Source organism: Brachyhypopomus gauderio, chromosome 16, assembly GCF_052324685.1.
Source record: "Brachyhypopomus gauderio isolate BG-103 chromosome 16, BGAUD_0.2, whole genome shotgun sequence".
NCBI lineage: Eukaryota > Metazoa > Chordata > Actinopteri > Gymnotiformes > Hypopomidae > Brachyhypopomus > Brachyhypopomus gauderio.
The window spans coordinates 3,382,535-3,400,846 of NC_135226.1; the positions used below are offsets into that span (position 1 = coordinate 3,382,535).

Genomic DNA, 18,312 nt, shown 5'->3' on the forward strand with positions numbered 1-18,312 from the left:
GGTTATGAATTCAACTTTAGGGAATTTAGGGACCTGACACAGGTGGGTTTCTCCAACTAGAACACTGAATGTGGGCGTGGCCAAAGCTGTTTACTGCTTGTAGAGATGCAGTGAGTGACAGGTCATCTCAGTTACTCCCTTCAGTATACTTACAGGATCAGTGAAGGCAATTAAAGCAGTAAACATGCCTGCCACCAACGATGAACTGTGCTATAGGTAAATGCAACATTGTAATAATTATATGATTAATATAATTTCTAATAATTCTCTGGAATTGATCTTATCTGATATGATATAACCCAGTGGTTCCCAAACTTTTTCTGTCGTGCCCCCCTTTAGTAGATGAGAATAATTTGGTGCCCCCCCCCCCATGCGCCCAATAATTTTTGTTGAGCGGGGGGGGTTGCGATCGTAAGTTGTTGAGCGGGGGGGGGTGGCGATCGTTAGTTGTTGAGCGGGGGGGGGGGGGGGGGGGGGGGTGGCGATCGTAAGTTGTTGAGCAGGGGGGGGGGGGGGGGGGGGGTGGTTTGATGCCGCGATAGCGGTCGATCGCCAGTAGTTAGCGATTTCAAACAGTACACCACCGACGTGCGCATGTTTTACTTCCAACAACCTCCGCGCCTTTGGGAACCACTGATATAACCCATTAATGCTCCTGTTTACAGGTGTTCTAATATACCATTAGTCTGTCAATGAAAGACTTGTTATGAACTATAGCATTGTTTTCCCCATTTCAGTAGTTTTCCTTAGCAGCCGAAAGGTTTGTGCAAACTAACTTATTAATGATTTAATTTCAAGGAGCAAAATATAGCAGGCTTGATCAAAGCTCACCTTAAAAGTGCAATGCAAAACATATAATAATGTTTATAATAAAGTAAGTGGCTTAGTGAACAAATGAACAATGCAAATTAAAAAAATAACAAAGACATTAATTAAAACAACAACCCTTCTGTTAATAAATATGTTAAAAGGACCAGACATTCCTTGTGGACTTGATTGTTATCGTAACTCTTTCAGAATACCCACGGCCATTTCCTGCAACTAGTCCTGCTCAACCCTAAATGTACAAAAAAATAAAAAATCCCAACACCACCACCACCACCACCACCACCATCTCAGTGACTGGAGTGACTGGGTGATGTGGTTTGACCAAAGCGACGGGGCTGTACAGAAGCACTGGACATCTAACAGAAGCACACACACCAGACTGAGCACTGCCACGCATTTACACAGCAGCTGAACCCTTTACATTTCAAAATGGGGGAACATTTATACAATGCTGTTGCCCCCTAATCATCACTACTAAGCAGTACTTAGGGAGGTTGTGAATTACGGAGAGTTACAGTACTTATGAATCGGCAGAGTTATCACTTTGCTATAGGGGTTGTCTCACACACACACTGATCGCCCCGTCCTTGCATATGCACACACACACACACACACACACACACACACACACACACACACACACACACACACACACACACACACCATACGTTATGTGGTTGGGGGGGGGGGAGCCCAGGAGAGTGCAGAGGCAGGCGCAATAGTGGGGGTGGCAGGCAGGGGGCACTCTGCACAATCTTTATTTACACTGCTGTCATCTCAGGGTGTTATGAAGAAGTAAAACATTTTTCTTCTTGGTCACATCCTCATCTGTACGGACTTTTTCCTGGAGAGCTTTGACCTGGGAAAGGGGAAGTGGATCTGAATATGTTGGCATACAATAAAGAACTTAGCAGCTCTTATGTAAATGTAAATGTAAATGTGCCGTATTTTGTCAATTGTGATTTTTACACCGCAATCGAAATTTGTCCTCCGCTTTTAACCCATCTGTGCAGTTAGAACACACACACACACACACTAGTGATTACTAGGGGGCTGTGGATCACACGTGCCCAGAGCGGTGGGCAGCCCTAGCCCGGCGCCCGGGGAACAGTTGGGGTTAGGTACCTTGCTCAAGGGCACCTCAGTCATGGCCTCAGGTCTGGGAATCGAACCAGGGAATCAGGTCTGGGAATGACCCTCCGGGTCACAAGACTAGTTCCCTACCACCAGGCCATGACTGCCCCCTTATAATGAGGCCATTGTTGCTGATGGGTTTAGAACTTCAGGATAACAAGGGTAAACAAGTCTTATTTGAGTGCATGTTTTGAGTGCATGGACCCAGCATGGAGGAGTGGTGTCCTGATCACAGTGCGGCTACCTGATGGTGCCGGCCAGCAGGGGGTTGAAGGCGTACAGCCAGTCGTGCATCTCTTTATCATTGCTGGCCTGTAGGAGGATGCCCCTGTGCTCGGTGCACACGGCAAACGTGTTGGGACTCTGCAGACAAAAATCATCCATAAATAAGGTTGACACCTGCAGGTTTTATACACCTACTGTGCTTTGTGGTTGTATCAACTAGAATCTAGTACTAAAAACCTGCAAGACTCCTCCAAAGTCATTAACGCACATTGCAAGAAATATCAACAAATTCAACTGCTAAATCCTTGGGAGCATCCCCACCTCCCCCACCTCCTCCACCCTCCTCCACCCCCTCACTGCTCCACCCCCACACCTCCTCCACCTCCCCCACACTCCTCCCCCACCTCCCCCACACCTCCTCCACCCCCACACCTCCTCCACACTCCTCCACCCCCACACCTCCTCCACACTCCTCCACCCCCACACTCCTCCACCCCCACACCTCCCCCACCTCCCCCACACCTCCTCCACCCCCACACCTCCTCCACACTCCTCCACCCCCACACCTCCCCCACCTCCTCCACCCCCTCACTCCTCCACCCCCACACCTCCTCCACCCTCCTCCACCCCCACACCTCCCCCACCTCCCCCTCACTCCTCCACCCCCACACCTCCTCCACCTCCTCCACCCCCACACCTCCTCCACACCTCCTCCACCTCCTCCACCCCCCACACCTCCTCCACCTCCTCCACCCCCTCACTCCTCCACCCCCACACCTCCTCCACCCTCCTCAACCCCCACACCTCCTCCACCTCCCCCACACCTCCTCCACCCCCACACCTCCTCCACACTCCTCCACCCCCACACCTCCCCCACACTCCTCCACCCCCACACTCCTCCACCCCCACACCTCCCCCACACTCCTCCACCCTCCTCCATCCACCTCCACACCTCCTCCACCCTCCTCCACCCCCACACCTCCTCCACCCCCACACCTCCTCCACCCCCACAGCTCCGTGGCAGTAGAAGGTAGGGACCCTTACTCTCAGCACGGTCTGCTGGTCGTCGCTGTACTCCACCTGGGCGGAGGAGAGGTTGATGACGGCCCTCTCCACGCTGTCCCTCTCGCTGCGGTACAGGTAGACGTAGGGTCGCCGCACCACCACGTAGCGCCGCACCCAGCCGCTGGTGTGGGGCTCCAGGAAGTGCAGGTAGCCCTTCTTAGACACAATGGGACTGCAGCCACAGCAACGTATAATGTTTGGTTCACACACCCCGCAAAATACGTCTTGGCTCAAAAAGTATTATTTTAACAAATTCTGAACTGAGCTTTCCTGAAATAATTTAGTTTTGCTTGTGGTGTGATGAACTTTTAAGCTGAAGTTCAAAATTTTGCTTGTATGCAACTATTATTAAATTATCAGATATCATATCTACTGCTCAATTTTACTAATATATTTTACTAAGGCTTAATTCATTAGCTTTAGCTATGTGTCAAACTAATTAGTTCAGGGAAGTAAATACAATTACCACCAAAACATTAAAGTAGAGCATAACAATAAATCACATTTTATAACACGCTCTTTTTAACTGTGTGGGTTTTTGAGTCCATGTGATTTGTTAACCATTTGGCATGGCACACGTGATTAATGGGTTTTTTGGAGCGATACACATATGGCTGACAGGCTCTTTTGGGCTGGGACCTGTGTGATTGGTGGGCTTTTGGGGTGATAGCCATGTGATTGGTGGATTTTGGTGATAGTACCTGACACGGATCTCCTGGATGTTCGGGACAAAGGTGCAGGAGTGAACCTTCCTTTCCTCAGGACTAAATGGATCCAGATCTGGGCTGGAGGCACCAGAATGAGCCAAACTCCTGTATGATATACACACACACGCACACACACACACACACACACACACACACACACACACACACACACACACACACACACACACGTGCATACCAAACCCACACACACACACACACACACACACACACACACACACACACACACACACACACACACACACACACACACACACACACACATGCATATCAAACCCACACACACACACTTTATTGAACATGGGAACATTGCACATATACATATCCTATATCAATTAGTGTTCTTATATTAATTTTAAAGTGTTCACAACAATTACAATTATTCTTCACTGAACAGTAAACTGTATATCTGACAGAAAAACAAACTGACCTGAGGTCAGGGTTGCTACAGTGACTATCCACCAGTGATGGACAAGTGGTGGATGGAGTGAGTGTACTCAGAGCAGAGGATGAAGTGTCTCTCAGCAGTGATGCTGACATCTCCGACAGCTAACACACACACACACACACACACACACACACACACACACACACACACACACACACACACACACACACACAAGCACAAAAGAACACCTTAAAACCATCTTCTCTGATCCAATAGTATGATATTCAAATATTTAAGCTTACCCTCAGGGAAACTACAATGGTAATCAATGGTAGTCTAGGAAATGCAGGCAGGCATCTGGTCTCAGTGGCCAAGGGGTGGAGGGGAAGACTAGAGAGGGTCTACGCTACATGAGGCAGCCAGAGAGGGTCCTTCATTTCAATCTGAAATGAACAAATGGATGAAGCGTTTCTGAATGGGGGGGGGGGGGTAGAGCAGGTGATCCCTCTGAACGAGGCAGAGTGGAAGTGCATTTAAATAAAGGAGAGGGGAGAGTCTGCTCTGTCTACATGTTGTAGAGCATGAAGAGAGGCAGGGTAGGGTAGTGACCACTCTGCCTGACTGAGGCAGGGCAGGCAGAGAGTCACTCTGATTGGATGGGGGAATGAGGCAGGGGAGGCAGAGGGCCAGTCTGATTGGATGGGGGAATGAGGCAGGGGAGGCAGAGGGCCACTCTGATTGGATGGGGGAATGAGGCAGGGGAGGCAGAGGGCCAGTCTGATTGGATGGGGGGATGAGGCAGTAAAGGCTCACCTTGCTCTCACTGGCACTGCTGCTCACCTGGCTGTACTGCCTGTTGAAGGTGTGCATGAGCAGTCGCAGACACTGAGAGAGAGAGAAAGAGAGAGAGAGAGAAAGAGGGTTCACCCCACACTCTCCAAATACATGTGCAGACGATTACTTGACAGTGGCTTGAGCCCATTGTGACTTCTTTATATTTATAACGCTGCTGTCTGCACACAGAAAAATATGAACAGAAACTCATATCATAGTTTCATCGTGTAAATCACTGCAGCATAATGAGGATTTCTAACTCAGTCTGGCTGTGCAGAGCTGCGTCTTAATGCGTGATGAGAGGGGGCCACTCGTCACCTTGGCGGCCAGCTCCCTCTGCCTGTCACTGGGTCCGTCCGGGCCCAGGCCAGCTGCCACGTGGCCACACGGGCTCTGGGCCCTGGGCGAGTCCATCAGGTCTTTACTGCACAGAGAGTCCTGCTGTCCCAGCAGCAGAGAGGCCTCCAGCTTCTCTCTCAGCAGCAGGTAGTGTCTCGTCTTCTCAACCTGCACAACCACAAACGCAACCGCAGACACACAATTACACTAAGCTACAGCAAAACTAGGCACTCGTGAAAGTGGACACAATTACGCCAGACAGCATGACGCCCCCACAATGCATCAGTACAATTCACCACAGCAACATTACTTCATAATGATATGATATCTTCTACAGCAACGTGCGACCCAATCATGGTAGTGGGGTAGACCCAATCATGGGGGGGGGGGGGGGGGGGGGGGGGTACCTCCTGCAGGAGACTGAGCTTCTCCAGCTCCCATTGGTGGTCCAGAATGAGGCTGTCACTTCGGGGCCTCCAGCCTGCCAGGTTCTCCTCTCCGCGCACGTATGCTACCGAGGTGTCCAGCACCCTCCTGCGTCGTCTCTGCATCCCTGCACCAGGAGACCAACCAACTGGAGCTCACATCTGAACGTCTTGACTTAACTACAGCCATATCCTATATCTTCATACACCTTCATCTAGCCATCTTGCCAGTAAACTATGTGTTGTTCAGATACCAGAGTTGAAGCAGAGACCCAGAATCCAAGGGGCTTTTCAGGACGGATCTGGACACACTAGTATAGATTTCTGTCTACGTTATTTGTTTCCTACCTGGGCTTCCAGCATCTGCCAGATGACACAGGCTGAGCTCATAAACTCCAGTCACACGATTACTGTAGAACACACACATACATGCGCGTGAGTCACACGATTACTGAAGAACACACACATACATGCGCGTGAGTCTTCGGTGTTTTGACACAGCCAACAAGCTACGGCCCAAAAACGCTCCTAAATCCGCCAGTGTTGCATCAGCAGAGGTGCATGTGAAACTGCGTATATATTTAGACAGAGACCCCGAGGTCGTTCCTCACCTCTCTGAGGGCCTGAGGGCACCGGTGCTGAACAGGTTGCGGATGGACCGGGACGCCGGAAGTTTGGCATCTCGTGAGTAGAACACCATGCAGAAGTCCTTGGTCATAACTGTAGGCTGAGAGCAGTTCTCCATCTGGAAGAGGTGAAGTGTCTTTGAAACAGAACTTTGAAATCTCCAAATTTGACAATTATGCTTTTAGAAACTACCTGAGTATCAATACTTGCTAAAAAAAAAAAAAGGCTGGAAAGCACCAATATCTTAACACATGGATATATTAACAAATGGAATTAGGACTATTTAAATGATGCTCTTGTTGTATAATTATACTCTAATAGTGTTTATTTGCCTCATTTTTCATTTGCACTGGTTCAGATAGTTTTTAACATTTGGAGATGGAACACAAAGGAATGTTGGTCTACCTGTTTTTGTTTACAATCCCTAACATTCTTCATTAATCTATTAATACTTTTTAGCTTTACTTTGCATGCAAAAAAATCATCTACACTTTCACATTACACTTTTTTCATGTGGGAAAAAACTTTATGCCATTACACTGGTTCTAGGTTTGCTTGCTACTGGTCTATATCAGACAGGTGTGTTATAACATACACACTCCTGGGTGAAATCTGTCTCCTAAGGCTGTGACCACTCAGTGTTCAGGCTTCATCTATGGTGCAGCAGGACGCACTCACATGGGCCTGTACCAGAGAACTTACCTCCAGGTAGGCTGAGAGGGTGATGTAGATCTTCTCGCCGTATGGGGTGACCCGGTTTAGAAGGAGAGAGTTGTGCATAGAGCTGTCCCACGCTGCCTCGAAGCGATAAAACCTCCTGTTGGTTGACCCATATGGACAAGCAGGACATCAGAAATATAAAAGTATGTGATACACAGGGCTGTGCAAAGGTGTTAGGCATGATGTGTGGAAGAAAGCTGCAAACTAGGACTGTGTTAATATGCAAAGTAAGAAGTGTTAATCGTCAAAATGCAAGGTGAATGAACAAAAGCGAAATCTAAATCAAATCAATTTGATGTTTGATCATTTGCTTTCAAAACATCAATTCTAGGTTCACTTAAACAGTCAGGGACTTTGTGGCATTATAGTCAGGTGCATTAGGTGTATTATGTGTATTACATGTCAGGTGTATTACCAATTATACCAAAGAAGTGATAATGATCATCATTTTCATATGTAGGTTTAAACAGTAACAGAAATGGCGCTGCAGGAGGCTTAAAACCTGGTGAGGAACAACCAAACTGCCAAACTAGGTGAGTTGTGGAAGTTCTTGGCAAGACTGAGCACAGCTACAAGACAAGATATTTATACTGCAAAATCAAGTTCTCTCCCAGGCAGAGATTTCAAAGCTGACGGTTTCAAGATGTGCTGCACAAGCACTTTTGAGGAAGCACAAAGGGACGGATCACGTTCAGCGCTGCAGACGAAATCGGAACATACCCAATAGTGCCATCAGCTCACAACTGGCAGAACCCACAGGGACCTGGGTACATCCATGTACGCTGAAGAAGTCTGACCAGAAGAGGTCTGCATGTAAGACGTGCAGCCACAAAGCTGCAACTTCGACATGGAAACTAGGTCAAGTGACTCAACTGTGCACAAAAACTAACAAATAAATGCCAGCAGATATTGGCTGAGTGGTTGAGTCCTGAATCAAAATGTGAAATATTGGGCTGTATCAAGCGGTTTGTTGATGAGGGCTGAGAGCAGCACAATAATGAGAGTGTACAGGAAGGAGTGAAGCATGGTGGGGGGTCCTCACACGTTTGGGGCTGCGGTGGGATTTGGTCAGGACTAATTGTGCCTTCAACGCTGGGAAGTACAGGCAGATAATTATCTATCATGTAATACTATCAGGGAGGCATCTGATTCACTCCAAATATATTCTGTAGCAGGACGATGCCAAACATGCAGCCAATGTCATTATGAACTATCTTCAGCGTAAAGAAGAACTAGGAAGTGGAAGCCCCAACAGAACCCTGATTTCATCGAGTCTGTCTGGGATTACATGAGACAGATTTGAGTGAGTCTACGTCCAGAGAAGATCCGTGGTTAGTTCTCCCTGCAGAGTTCCCTCAAGAACTATATGTAAGGATACGGGAAGACTTTAGATGTTAAGTTGGGTTAAGTTGTTAAGGGTGGTCACACCAAATATTAATTTGGTTTAGAGTTTTTCTTTCACTTTGCATTTTGTTAACTTACAAAAATATATTAACACTTACTTGGCAGTATTTTCCCACAGCTGCCTAACACCCTTGTGCAGCAGTGTATATGCTATATATTACATATCTTAATGATGTTACTGATCCTGCTCTTTTTAATTCATTTCCTTATCTAAAATTACAGAATTACAGATGACATTGCAGCAAATCAGATTTAAGGAAATAAAAATAACAATACCTATGATCAATTCCCAACGATACACTGAGAACAGATAGCAAGAGAGATTATTGGGTTAGAGAAATTAGAACTCATGGGTTTATGTTGTTTGGTGGTCAGGGAGTGGAAACAATTCTTAACAAACTGAAACAGTTGATTAACAGTTGGTTATATAAAAATAGCATAGCAAATATGAAACATCTGGTGAGCAACAGAGCAAAAAAATACAAGCAAGCATATAGAAAATGCTTTAGTGATAGAGGTTTGTTTTTGTACCATTTACATGCCTTTACATGTATGTGTATTGTTTGAGCTCCTAAGGTTATTTTGCGGTTACTTGGGGCTGTACCTGTCATCATAGCAGGGCCTTATGTAGCCCATAGACAGGACATTGAGGGACAGGATGTTGGGGTCGATGATGGTCTCATCTGCCTCAGGTGTGTTACGGATACGTCCTGAAGGAGACGGGAGATGTTGAGTCATTCCGACCTCTGCGCTCATACACTCACTCTGAACCACTTGTGATTACTCACCAATAACAAGCTCTTTCACTTCCTTCCATTCAATATCATTACCGGTTTCATGTGCTATTGTCACCGTGATTCTCCTCTGGATACCCTACAAAAATGATTTTGACAAAACAAAAACTGCCATCAAAGTTCACAAGTGCCAGATATAGAGAAGGAGACCCGGATCTCTTGCTAAAAATCTCCAGTGAAGCCAGCGTTACTGCAGACGGGCCGGAGGTCTTACTTGGTGCAGCAGGAAGGTGCCGTGGCAGGGCGTTCCTCCTCTGTGGTCCACCACCGCCGGGATGTAGCTGGACACGGCAAAAATCACACGGTAAATGAACCATTACGTCAGGCAGAACTTGCCCAGGCGTCCACACAGCCAGAGCCCGACTGCTTCAGGAGGTGTGGGATTAGAAACATACTCACTCTCCATTAGCCTCAAGCTCACAGATCTCAAAGAAGGCCATTAGGTCGTATTTGCAGTGGCACGGCCCGGCTGAGGGGCGGGTCATTGGGCTCAACTTGGTGGCTGGCACTGTCAGACAGAGGCCATTGTTAGTGATGACAACAGGAGGCTTGAACTGAACATATATTTAAATGCTTCATTCACAAATACCGTAATAATCAAAGCATTGATTCTGATTGATATGATGACAACTGTAGTGTATGTAAGTATAGAAGAAAAATTCTATTGAGTCAAGCAGAAAGACATAATGGAGGGAAATCCTCACCCGGTTTGGATAAGGGCATAACACGAGGAAACTGCCTTCTGGATGGGCGCAGAGGACTATAAACGCACACCAATGAGACTGGTCAACCAAACTTGTGGCTTGTAAATGAACATGTAGTAACTATGTTTAATGAGGAATTTGACATTGGAAGGAAATGATGACACCAGAAAGTGAAAAATGAGTCCTGACCTGATTAGATCTTTGCATAGAGGAGGGAAGGGCTGTTTCTGGTAGTGACCGAACACCTCAAACACAATAGGCTGACTTTTGATGTACTCCACAAAAGACTTGGTGACCTCAACGGTGATCTGGAAGATTATCACAAGAACGAGCATTTTCAGTGGGGTTCAATTTCTGCAAGCACATCCGAGCCAGCATCTGAGTCATGGACTGAGACGAGTGCAGCTGGTTCTCACGTTCTGGACGTGGTAGAAGCCGAGCGGAGGTCCTCTCCCTGTGTTCTTCAGGGGTTCTGTGGAGAAGGCCTCGTCATGTCTGTGGATGAAGCTGAAGACATATGGACTACTCAGCACCAACAGGGCCAGTCAAGCTACAAGTTCACACAAATTTATTGAAATACATGAAGATTGGTAAAGAAAATCATAAAGTGGTCATTAAAATTGTTTCAGCATTTCCTAGACCTCGTGAGCCGATCCGTACTAAGGTGCTACAGTGGGATCTGAGGTAATTTCATGAAGTGGCTGACGCTACAGAGACCTGCAGTGGAGCACACACTCACTTGAACTGGCAGAAGATGTCGGCATACTCGGCCGAGATGCTGGAGGCCTGGAGAACGGTGACCCTGAAGGTGAAGGTGCTACCGATCCTCAGGTGCTGGAGAGCTTGGTCCTGTGCCAGGTCACCTGAGCACTCCCCAGCCATCTTCACAGGACTGTCAGGAACATCAGGTGTAGCTGAGGAGGTGCAACACAGCATGAGGAACATCAGACACAAAACCTGCACAACACCAGGGTTCATGTTTTCAGTCTGAGCATAGTTCCTAAGCTTGTTTTTGTCAAAGTAAGTTCTAGGTCACAATTTAAATCTGCTTTTTGTTTAATTAATTTTTGTAAAGGATTTGAGAGTTCTAATTAAAATTCACCTACAGCAAAATAATAAAGTAGAAACATTTTTACATTTGGGACTGAATTTTGGCCTAATCATGACTAATGGCCAGTGTTGCGAATAACGCCGTTAAAAATAACGCGTTAGGTAACGGCGTCATTTTGTCAGTAACGGGATAATATAATTAATTACTTTTCCTGTCGTTACAACGCCGTTGACGTTACTGGTCATTAAAAGTGGTGCGTTACTATATATTGATATACTAACAGTAATCCGAGCGGACCGCTGCCCAGGCTAGTGAGGAGTAACAGATCTCGATAGGTCACAGTTCTCAGTGTAACACCTGTTTAACTTAACAAGCGATTGGCTAAGGCAGCGTTATGATAGCCAATCAGAGCCAGTGTTTTTACACGTGTGTCGAAGCACACCAGTGACACGACACAAACGGAGAAGAGGCAGAAATAGCGAGTCAGGAACAAGCCGAAGAAAAATTAGTGTTTTCAAGGCGACGATATAAACATTATTTGAGAAAATACTATTTTACTTAATACTAAATATTATTTGTGAAAAGTTCCTGAACATCTACCAGACTGGGTATTTGATGTATTTAATTAAGAATAGAGGGTTTATTGTTAAGTTTACTACTGTTGTGAACAAACCAGTTGTCTCAGGTTGAGATAATTTAATTAAATTTGATAGATGTAAATGCACTTTATATAGTGTAACTGTTCACTTTTGCTTTTTTTTTTTTACAACAAAGATTTGGGATTTTAAAGGATTTTATCCTGCACTGGTCTGTTGATGTGCAATAAATATCTGCACATCTGATATAATATTTCTGATCTACTCATTTCAACTGACTGTGAAAACTGCTTTTTCAAAAAATCCTTATTCATTGGCATATAAAATTTTCTTAACTGCAATGCAAATAGTTGCTTTCCCTGGTAACAAGTTACTTTTATTATAGAGTATTTCAGTTACTAACTGACAGTGTTGGGAAGGTTACTTTTAAAATGTAATCCCTTACAGATTACTGATTACATCTCTCAAAATGTAATTTGTAACGTAATCAGTTACATTACTTCAAGTGAGTAACTGTAATCTGATTACTTTGGATTACTTATAATATTGTCATTTTTTTAAGCCTGAATGAATGTAGCAACCACATAATGCACATTGTTTTATTTTTCTTTCCAGTGAACAAATAGATTAACACATAAAACAGCCTTTTCAATCACCCTATTAAAATACTTATGAAACCATTTTATGAAACAATTTTATGAAGCACTTTTATTCTAGTCAGGTGGAGACAAAATAAAGAAAAAAAACATATGAACAGGTCAAGTCAATGCTGCAGGCTCGCTTAGGTGGGGCATGATGGTGAATCATGGCAATGTGCACCGACTTACTCTTTGATTATCTTGTGTGTGTGTGTGTGTGTGTGTGTACTGTCAAATGCGTGTGTCTCACGCTCAATGCCTGAGAGTTGGCAACCTGTTATTTACCCATGTATTTATTGTCTATTTATTTATTTGAATCTCCCTATGGGTATTATGCTTCTTATCCTGTGTTTTACGCCTGGTTTTAACAATTCAAGCAATGATTTTATTTCTCTTACTCTATGTGGTATGAAATAGTTTGGGCAGGAATGATCCCTCTCAAGTTTTTGTATGCCCCGCCCCCTGAAACACAGGTCTTGGTAGTGATGGGCAAATGAAGCCTCTTGAAGCAATGAAGCTTTCCAACCCTTTGCTTTGCAAAAAGGTTCATTACTCGAGGCTTCATTCATCACTCACTAGTGACATCTGCTGGTGAAACTGTAACAGCCTCGTCATTCAGTTGGATCATACTTTCAAAAATGTGTAAATGCAATATTGTCACAAAGTTTCCATCAAACTCATGTTTAGTAACAGGAGAATAATTTAAATCATACTTAATTGTCATGTTTTAATTATTAAAATGATTTGTAGCCAATCTAATCCTTGACCATTAGTGGTTGTGTTGGGTTTTCTTGTATGTACGAATACGAATACTTTAATGTCATTGCACAATGTACATGTACACTTGTTCAACGAAAATAGGATCCAGCCTCCATCATGGTACATATTAAATACAATGGTACAATATGCTATATACACTAAAATAATAAAATGTTATCACTAATATAATAAAATGGATTTAAGAACCAATATAGAATAGTCGGAACCAAAAACAAACAAAACAGAAGAAGCAGCATGTTATTGCACTTGTGAATTAAGTTGCACATTTCCCAATAAAGTTATCATCTTAAATTGAAATTGAATCTATATATTGCACAGTGCCCGAATAAATAATTTAAGAGTTTAACAGAGCGATAGCCCTGTTGTAAAAACTGTCCCTTAGCCTATTTGTCCTTGCTTTGAGTTGCCTGAACCGTCTGCCTGATGGCAGCAGTTTGAATATGTGATACCCTGGGTGTGTTCTGTCTTTTATTATTTTATGGGCCTTTCTGCGACAACGGGTGTTGTAGAGCTCCTTAAGTGATGTAAGAGGGTAACCAATGATTTTCTGGGCGGTGTTGATGACCCTCTGTATGGCCTTCTTGTGTTTAGTGTTACAGCTGGCGAACCACACAGAGATGCAAAATGTTAACACACTCTCCACGGAGCAGCGATAGAAAGCCATCAGCATGTCATGAACGTATTTGACAATGAAGATATGTTGTACTTTACTATGTTGGGAATTGAGTGATTGTTGAGTGACTGAATATTTGGAGTTAGAAACTGATTTTTTTTAAAAACAGAATGTGTTTAAAATAATTGCTTCTTGGGGCTTCTAGATCTGGTTTGACAGTCATGACCTGGTGGTTAGGGAAGGGAAGTGGTTAGGGAACTGAGCTTGTAATCGTAGGGTCGTGGGTTCGATCCCCAGGCCTGAGGCCATGACTAAGGTGCCCCTTAACCCTCAATTGTTCACTTATATAAAAATGAGATAAAATGTAAGTCGCTCTGGATAAGGGCGTCTGCCAAATGTAAAATGTTTTTAACATTACAAATAAGGTTTGCCTCTTCCAATGGTTTTTAGTCTGTTTTTGATGTGTGAATCTGATGTACATCCTGATCAAACAAAAAGAATTTAGAACGTTCCAGATTTTAAATTTAACTACAACACGAAGCAACAGGGTTCATAGCGCTTTTATTTAGAAAAACGATACGCAAAATGAAGCAATGACGTGGCCGATGTAATGCGAGGCCTCGTTTGTTGCTGATCACGTGATTTTGCTCAATCTAACACAAGCTCCGAAGCGGGGCTTCATCGGACACGCCCCTTTTTACTCGGTACACGCTTCGAAGCCTAGCTTCAGATGTCCCATCACTAGGTCTTGGGACAGAGAATGCACAATGATCCCTCTCACTTTCTTGAAATGATCCCTCGAAGTGCAACATCTCGGTGGCAGAAATGGACTTTCCGTCTCTTAAAGACTATGAAAAATCACTTGGAGTGGATGGGCTGGTGTTAGAAATGTTAAACTTGTTGGAAATACATGTATGAACCCATCGTTGTGAAACAATAAAACACTGAGAGAAAAAAACAGTTACCCCGCTTTCATGTAGTGTACCGGGATACTGCTTTTCCCGATCTTTTGCCGTTATTTTCGTCGGCAAGTGTGAAACGTTCGCCTCGCTCAGGCTGCTTTCAGTCTGCTCCTCTTGAACGTATACACGGAAGTAAGGCGGGAGTTTGTCAACGTCACATCAAGATGACATCGGTGATTGGTCAAATTTGCGGGAAAGCTGCGGTGATTGGCTGAAGTTGCAACACCGCCCTGAATTTGCTTGAAGTTGCAAATCGCAACATCGCGAATTTCTGGAGGGTCTGTTATTCTGATGTCGTGATTTATGTGAATGTGATTGCGTTTTGTCAGTGTTGGATTGGAAGACCAAAAATAGGAAAGTACCGCGATGTAATCCCTTTATTTTAGCAGAGTAACTGTAATCTGATTACCACTTTCTGAAGCAGTAACTGTAACGGATTACAGTTACTCATAATTTGTAATCTGATTACGTAACGCCGTTACATGTAATCCGTCACTTCCCAACACTGCTAACTGAGTTACTTTTTTGAACAAGTAGTGAGTAACTATACCTAATTACTTTTTTAAAGTAATGTTCTCAACACAGCTAATGACAATTACGTACTAATTTCTTCTGATATTTAAACAGTGTAATTTCTTTTGGCATTTACTTGCACAGGTGTTGTTGTTGACCTCATCAGCGGACAGACCCACGTCAGAGTTCTGGCCCTCTCCCTCTACAATGCGAAGCTCTTCCTGAGAGGTGTTGGAATGGGACATCCCACCAGAACATGTCTCCGTCTGAAACTGAGCACAGGACAAGGCTGAATATGCACTCAAAACTGCATCTTACCAGTGTCTAATATAATCACACTAGATTAAATCAATACTACTCCAAAGTGATCTGATGGGGCTTAGGAAGGTTGTGCAGCTGTAATAACTATGAACTCTCAGAAGCTGTGGAAACACGATGGAAGCAGACCTTCTCAAACTGCTGGTCCTCAAAAGAGATCTTGGCGGTTCCTGACTGTCTTACGCCTGAACCGTAGTCGGGGGCTTCTTCGTCAGCTGCAAAGATAAAATCCTGAATTAATTAACCTAATTAAAATGTCCTAATAATGGTCATTGGTATAAATGCATATGACACTCATTATTTATAAAGAGAAAACAGGAAGCATGCTGCATACAGCAATCATATTAACAGCAAATCATCAGCCAGTGATGAAAGCCACGAGGCCCTCGGAGTTCAGGTGGCCGTACCTGAAATGGCCTGCACAGCCACACGGAGGAACCCCTTCACTTCACCCTTCTCACTCACGATGGCTACCCGGTGCACCAGGGGCACAGGGTACAGCAGGTTACTCAGGTACACGAAGGCCCTGCAGGGGGGGAGGGGTAACAGACAGAAAGGGGAGACCAGGTTCAGAGGTGGGAGGTAAGGGTCAAAGGGCAGCAGAAGCACAGAAGAGGAGATGAGTTAAGGGTGAAGAAGTAATGTGGGGTAAGAAAACAAAATGCAGACTGAGAGAGTAACACAGCCACACCACCACTGACAACACGCAGATGACAAAGCAACCAAACAGGAAGCTGCTCCAGCGAAAGCCCAAAACGGTGGACGTGATAAACGTGATACCTGCTGCTCATCTCTCCAGACCCAGTGAGCCCCCCCACTCCACAAAGCAAAGGCCCAAGGAGAAGAGTTAGTATGGTTTTGTTACTGGTGTGGGGTTGGTGAAGGGTTTCAAAATGCATACGGACTACACCACAACCAACACTCCTCTCACAAACAGCTTTCTTTTTGGCACACAGAGGTAATTTTAGAAACGTTTCAGCAACTAAGATTGATTTCATTCACTTCAAATCAACATTTTGAAATGGGTTAAATATATTTTCAAAATGTAAAAAAAAAAACAAGATGTAAAATGTAAAACCCACTAGCTACAAACCTAATTTAAAATGATTTAACAGATTGCGTTTAAAATCACATTTAATTTGAGTGGGGTGTTCCTGCCAGCACTGAATCCCAACCTAGGAGTGGGTGTGGCAGGAAGAGTCCAAGTCTGGCAGGAGGGGTGCCAGAGGGGCGGAGCTTACGACAAGATTGGTGAGGCACAAAATACAGCATGCTCAGATAAAAAAAATATATATATAGTGATAAAATAAATCCCAAATTGTGTTTCATCGGACCAGATGCAAACTAGGAGGCAAAAAGAAAACAAAAAAAGAACAAATTGATCAGAATGACATTAACGTACATGAATTTAACTCCATAAAAAGTAAAATTAAGGTCAACACACATCACAGTCTTTGGATGTTGCATGTGTGCAAGAGAGTGAGAGCATGGAGCCAATCCAGAAAAAGAAAAAAGTGAGGATCATCGTTTTAGATCTGGCATGCCTGGCAGAGACCGCTGCCGTGGAAACCAGCTCTTTCGTCTCGAGGTTCACAATCGGCAGTCAGTTATCCAGAACCAGACCAAAGCTCACAGTCTCCTGATATCATCACACCTTAAAAATACATAATACGATTTTCAAATTTTAATAATAAAACATTTTTTTGTAATAACCATTCCATCTTCCACCCCCACTCCCTGGAAAACACTAAGCTACCCAAATGGGGGCAAAGATGAACCAATTGTTGTTATTCAATAACTTGAGGAAGTTCTTTCATGAGCTCAATCCAAGTAGTTAGGACATGTAAAAATGAACTGCACACCAGACAGAATATGTTCCCCCACGCACCACAAGAGCTAGCACAACCACCTCACGACCAAGGGGAGTCTCCAGAGGTCTCCAGTTAGCATCTCTCTCTCTCTCTCTCTCTCTCTCTCTCTCTCATTCACTTAAAACATATATTGTACAACGACCAAAATATCCACAATTACCTCTTTGCTCCAAAATGACATCCATCTTCAGAAAAAAACAATCAAGAAGACTCCATTCAGTCTGGTACAACATCTCCAAAAGCATGTTGTCTATATTAAAACGCCCGTGAATTACACCATCAGCAGGATGTTGAACTAGGATGTTGAACACTAAAGTAACTCCACATTGTCTGATGACACCACCATGAGCTCTACTACTATCATGAGAACATGTAGATGTTGTGAGTCCCAGTGTGAAAGAGCTAGTTTCCTCTGACAGCCTCTCCTGAAGCCTCACCAACCTTCCCACTAAACAGAACAGAGGCCAGTGGTCGTAAAAGGGGTCCTGGCCTTCGTTGGCGCTCAGCCACTGACGCCCCTCCTCGCGCTCTCTGCCCAGCTCTGAGCCCGCGTCCTCCATAAAGATCTCATCGTCCAGGTCCTCCAACTCCTCCAACTCCTCCTCCTCCTCCTCCTCCTCCTCCACCTCCAACCTCCCATAATGCCTCTGGTCTGCGAGCTCGGTTATGTCAGAGTCAGGGTCAGAGTGGGTGGGGGAGGGGGTGGGGGAGGGGGTGGGGTCTCTCATGCGCCCGCTCATGCACGTGTTGAGAATGGG

General features: G+C 44.7%; 1 protein-coding gene across 6 annotated transcripts in view; it reads right to left on the bottom strand.

Annotated features, from left to right (window-relative positions):
* Positions 1-494: 494 nt before the first annotated feature.
* Positions 495-18,312, bottom strand: part of kif1ab (kinesin family member 1Ab) — a 38,931-nt gene continuing 21,113 nt past the window's right edge. For 2 of the 6 annotated variants that reach the window (XM_076976229.1, XM_076976231.1), the window contains exons 26-48: positions 16,091-16,209; positions 15,813-15,898; positions 15,502-15,637; positions 10,952-11,126; positions 10,629-10,719; positions 10,402-10,520; positions 10,213-10,268; positions 9,908-10,016; positions 9,723-9,789; positions 9,503-9,587; positions 9,319-9,424; positions 8,991-9,014; positions 7,293-7,407; positions 6,575-6,708; positions 6,312-6,373; positions 5,946-6,091; positions 5,518-5,706; positions 5,179-5,250; positions 4,408-4,526; positions 3,954-4,064; positions 3,232-3,424; positions 2,207-2,325; positions 495-1,687 (exon numbers count right to left, since the gene is read on the bottom strand). In XM_076976229.1, coding sequence (XP_076832344.1) covers positions 1,645-1,687; positions 2,207-2,325; positions 3,232-3,424; positions 3,954-4,064; positions 4,408-4,526; positions 5,179-5,250; positions 5,518-5,706; positions 5,946-6,091; positions 6,312-6,373; positions 6,575-6,708; positions 7,293-7,407; positions 8,991-9,014; positions 9,319-9,424; positions 9,503-9,587; positions 9,723-9,789; positions 9,908-10,016; positions 10,213-10,268; positions 10,402-10,520; positions 10,629-10,719; positions 10,952-11,126; positions 15,502-15,637; positions 15,813-15,898; positions 16,091-16,209 — 2,476 coding nt within the window. In that variant the 3' untranslated portion in view covers positions 495-1,644. Of the gene's footprint in view, positions 1,688-2,206; positions 2,326-3,231; positions 3,425-3,953; positions 4,065-4,407; positions 4,527-5,178; positions 5,251-5,517; positions 5,707-5,945; positions 6,092-6,311; positions 6,374-6,574; positions 6,709-7,292; positions 7,408-8,990; positions 9,015-9,318; positions 9,425-9,502; positions 9,588-9,722; positions 9,790-9,907; positions 10,017-10,212; positions 10,269-10,401; positions 10,521-10,628; positions 10,720-10,951; positions 11,127-15,501; positions 15,638-15,812; positions 15,899-16,090; positions 16,210-17,995 lie in introns of all 6 variants that reach the window. The other 4 variants (XM_076976234.1, XM_076976232.1, XM_076976230.1 and 1 more) reach the window with 4 other exon arrangements.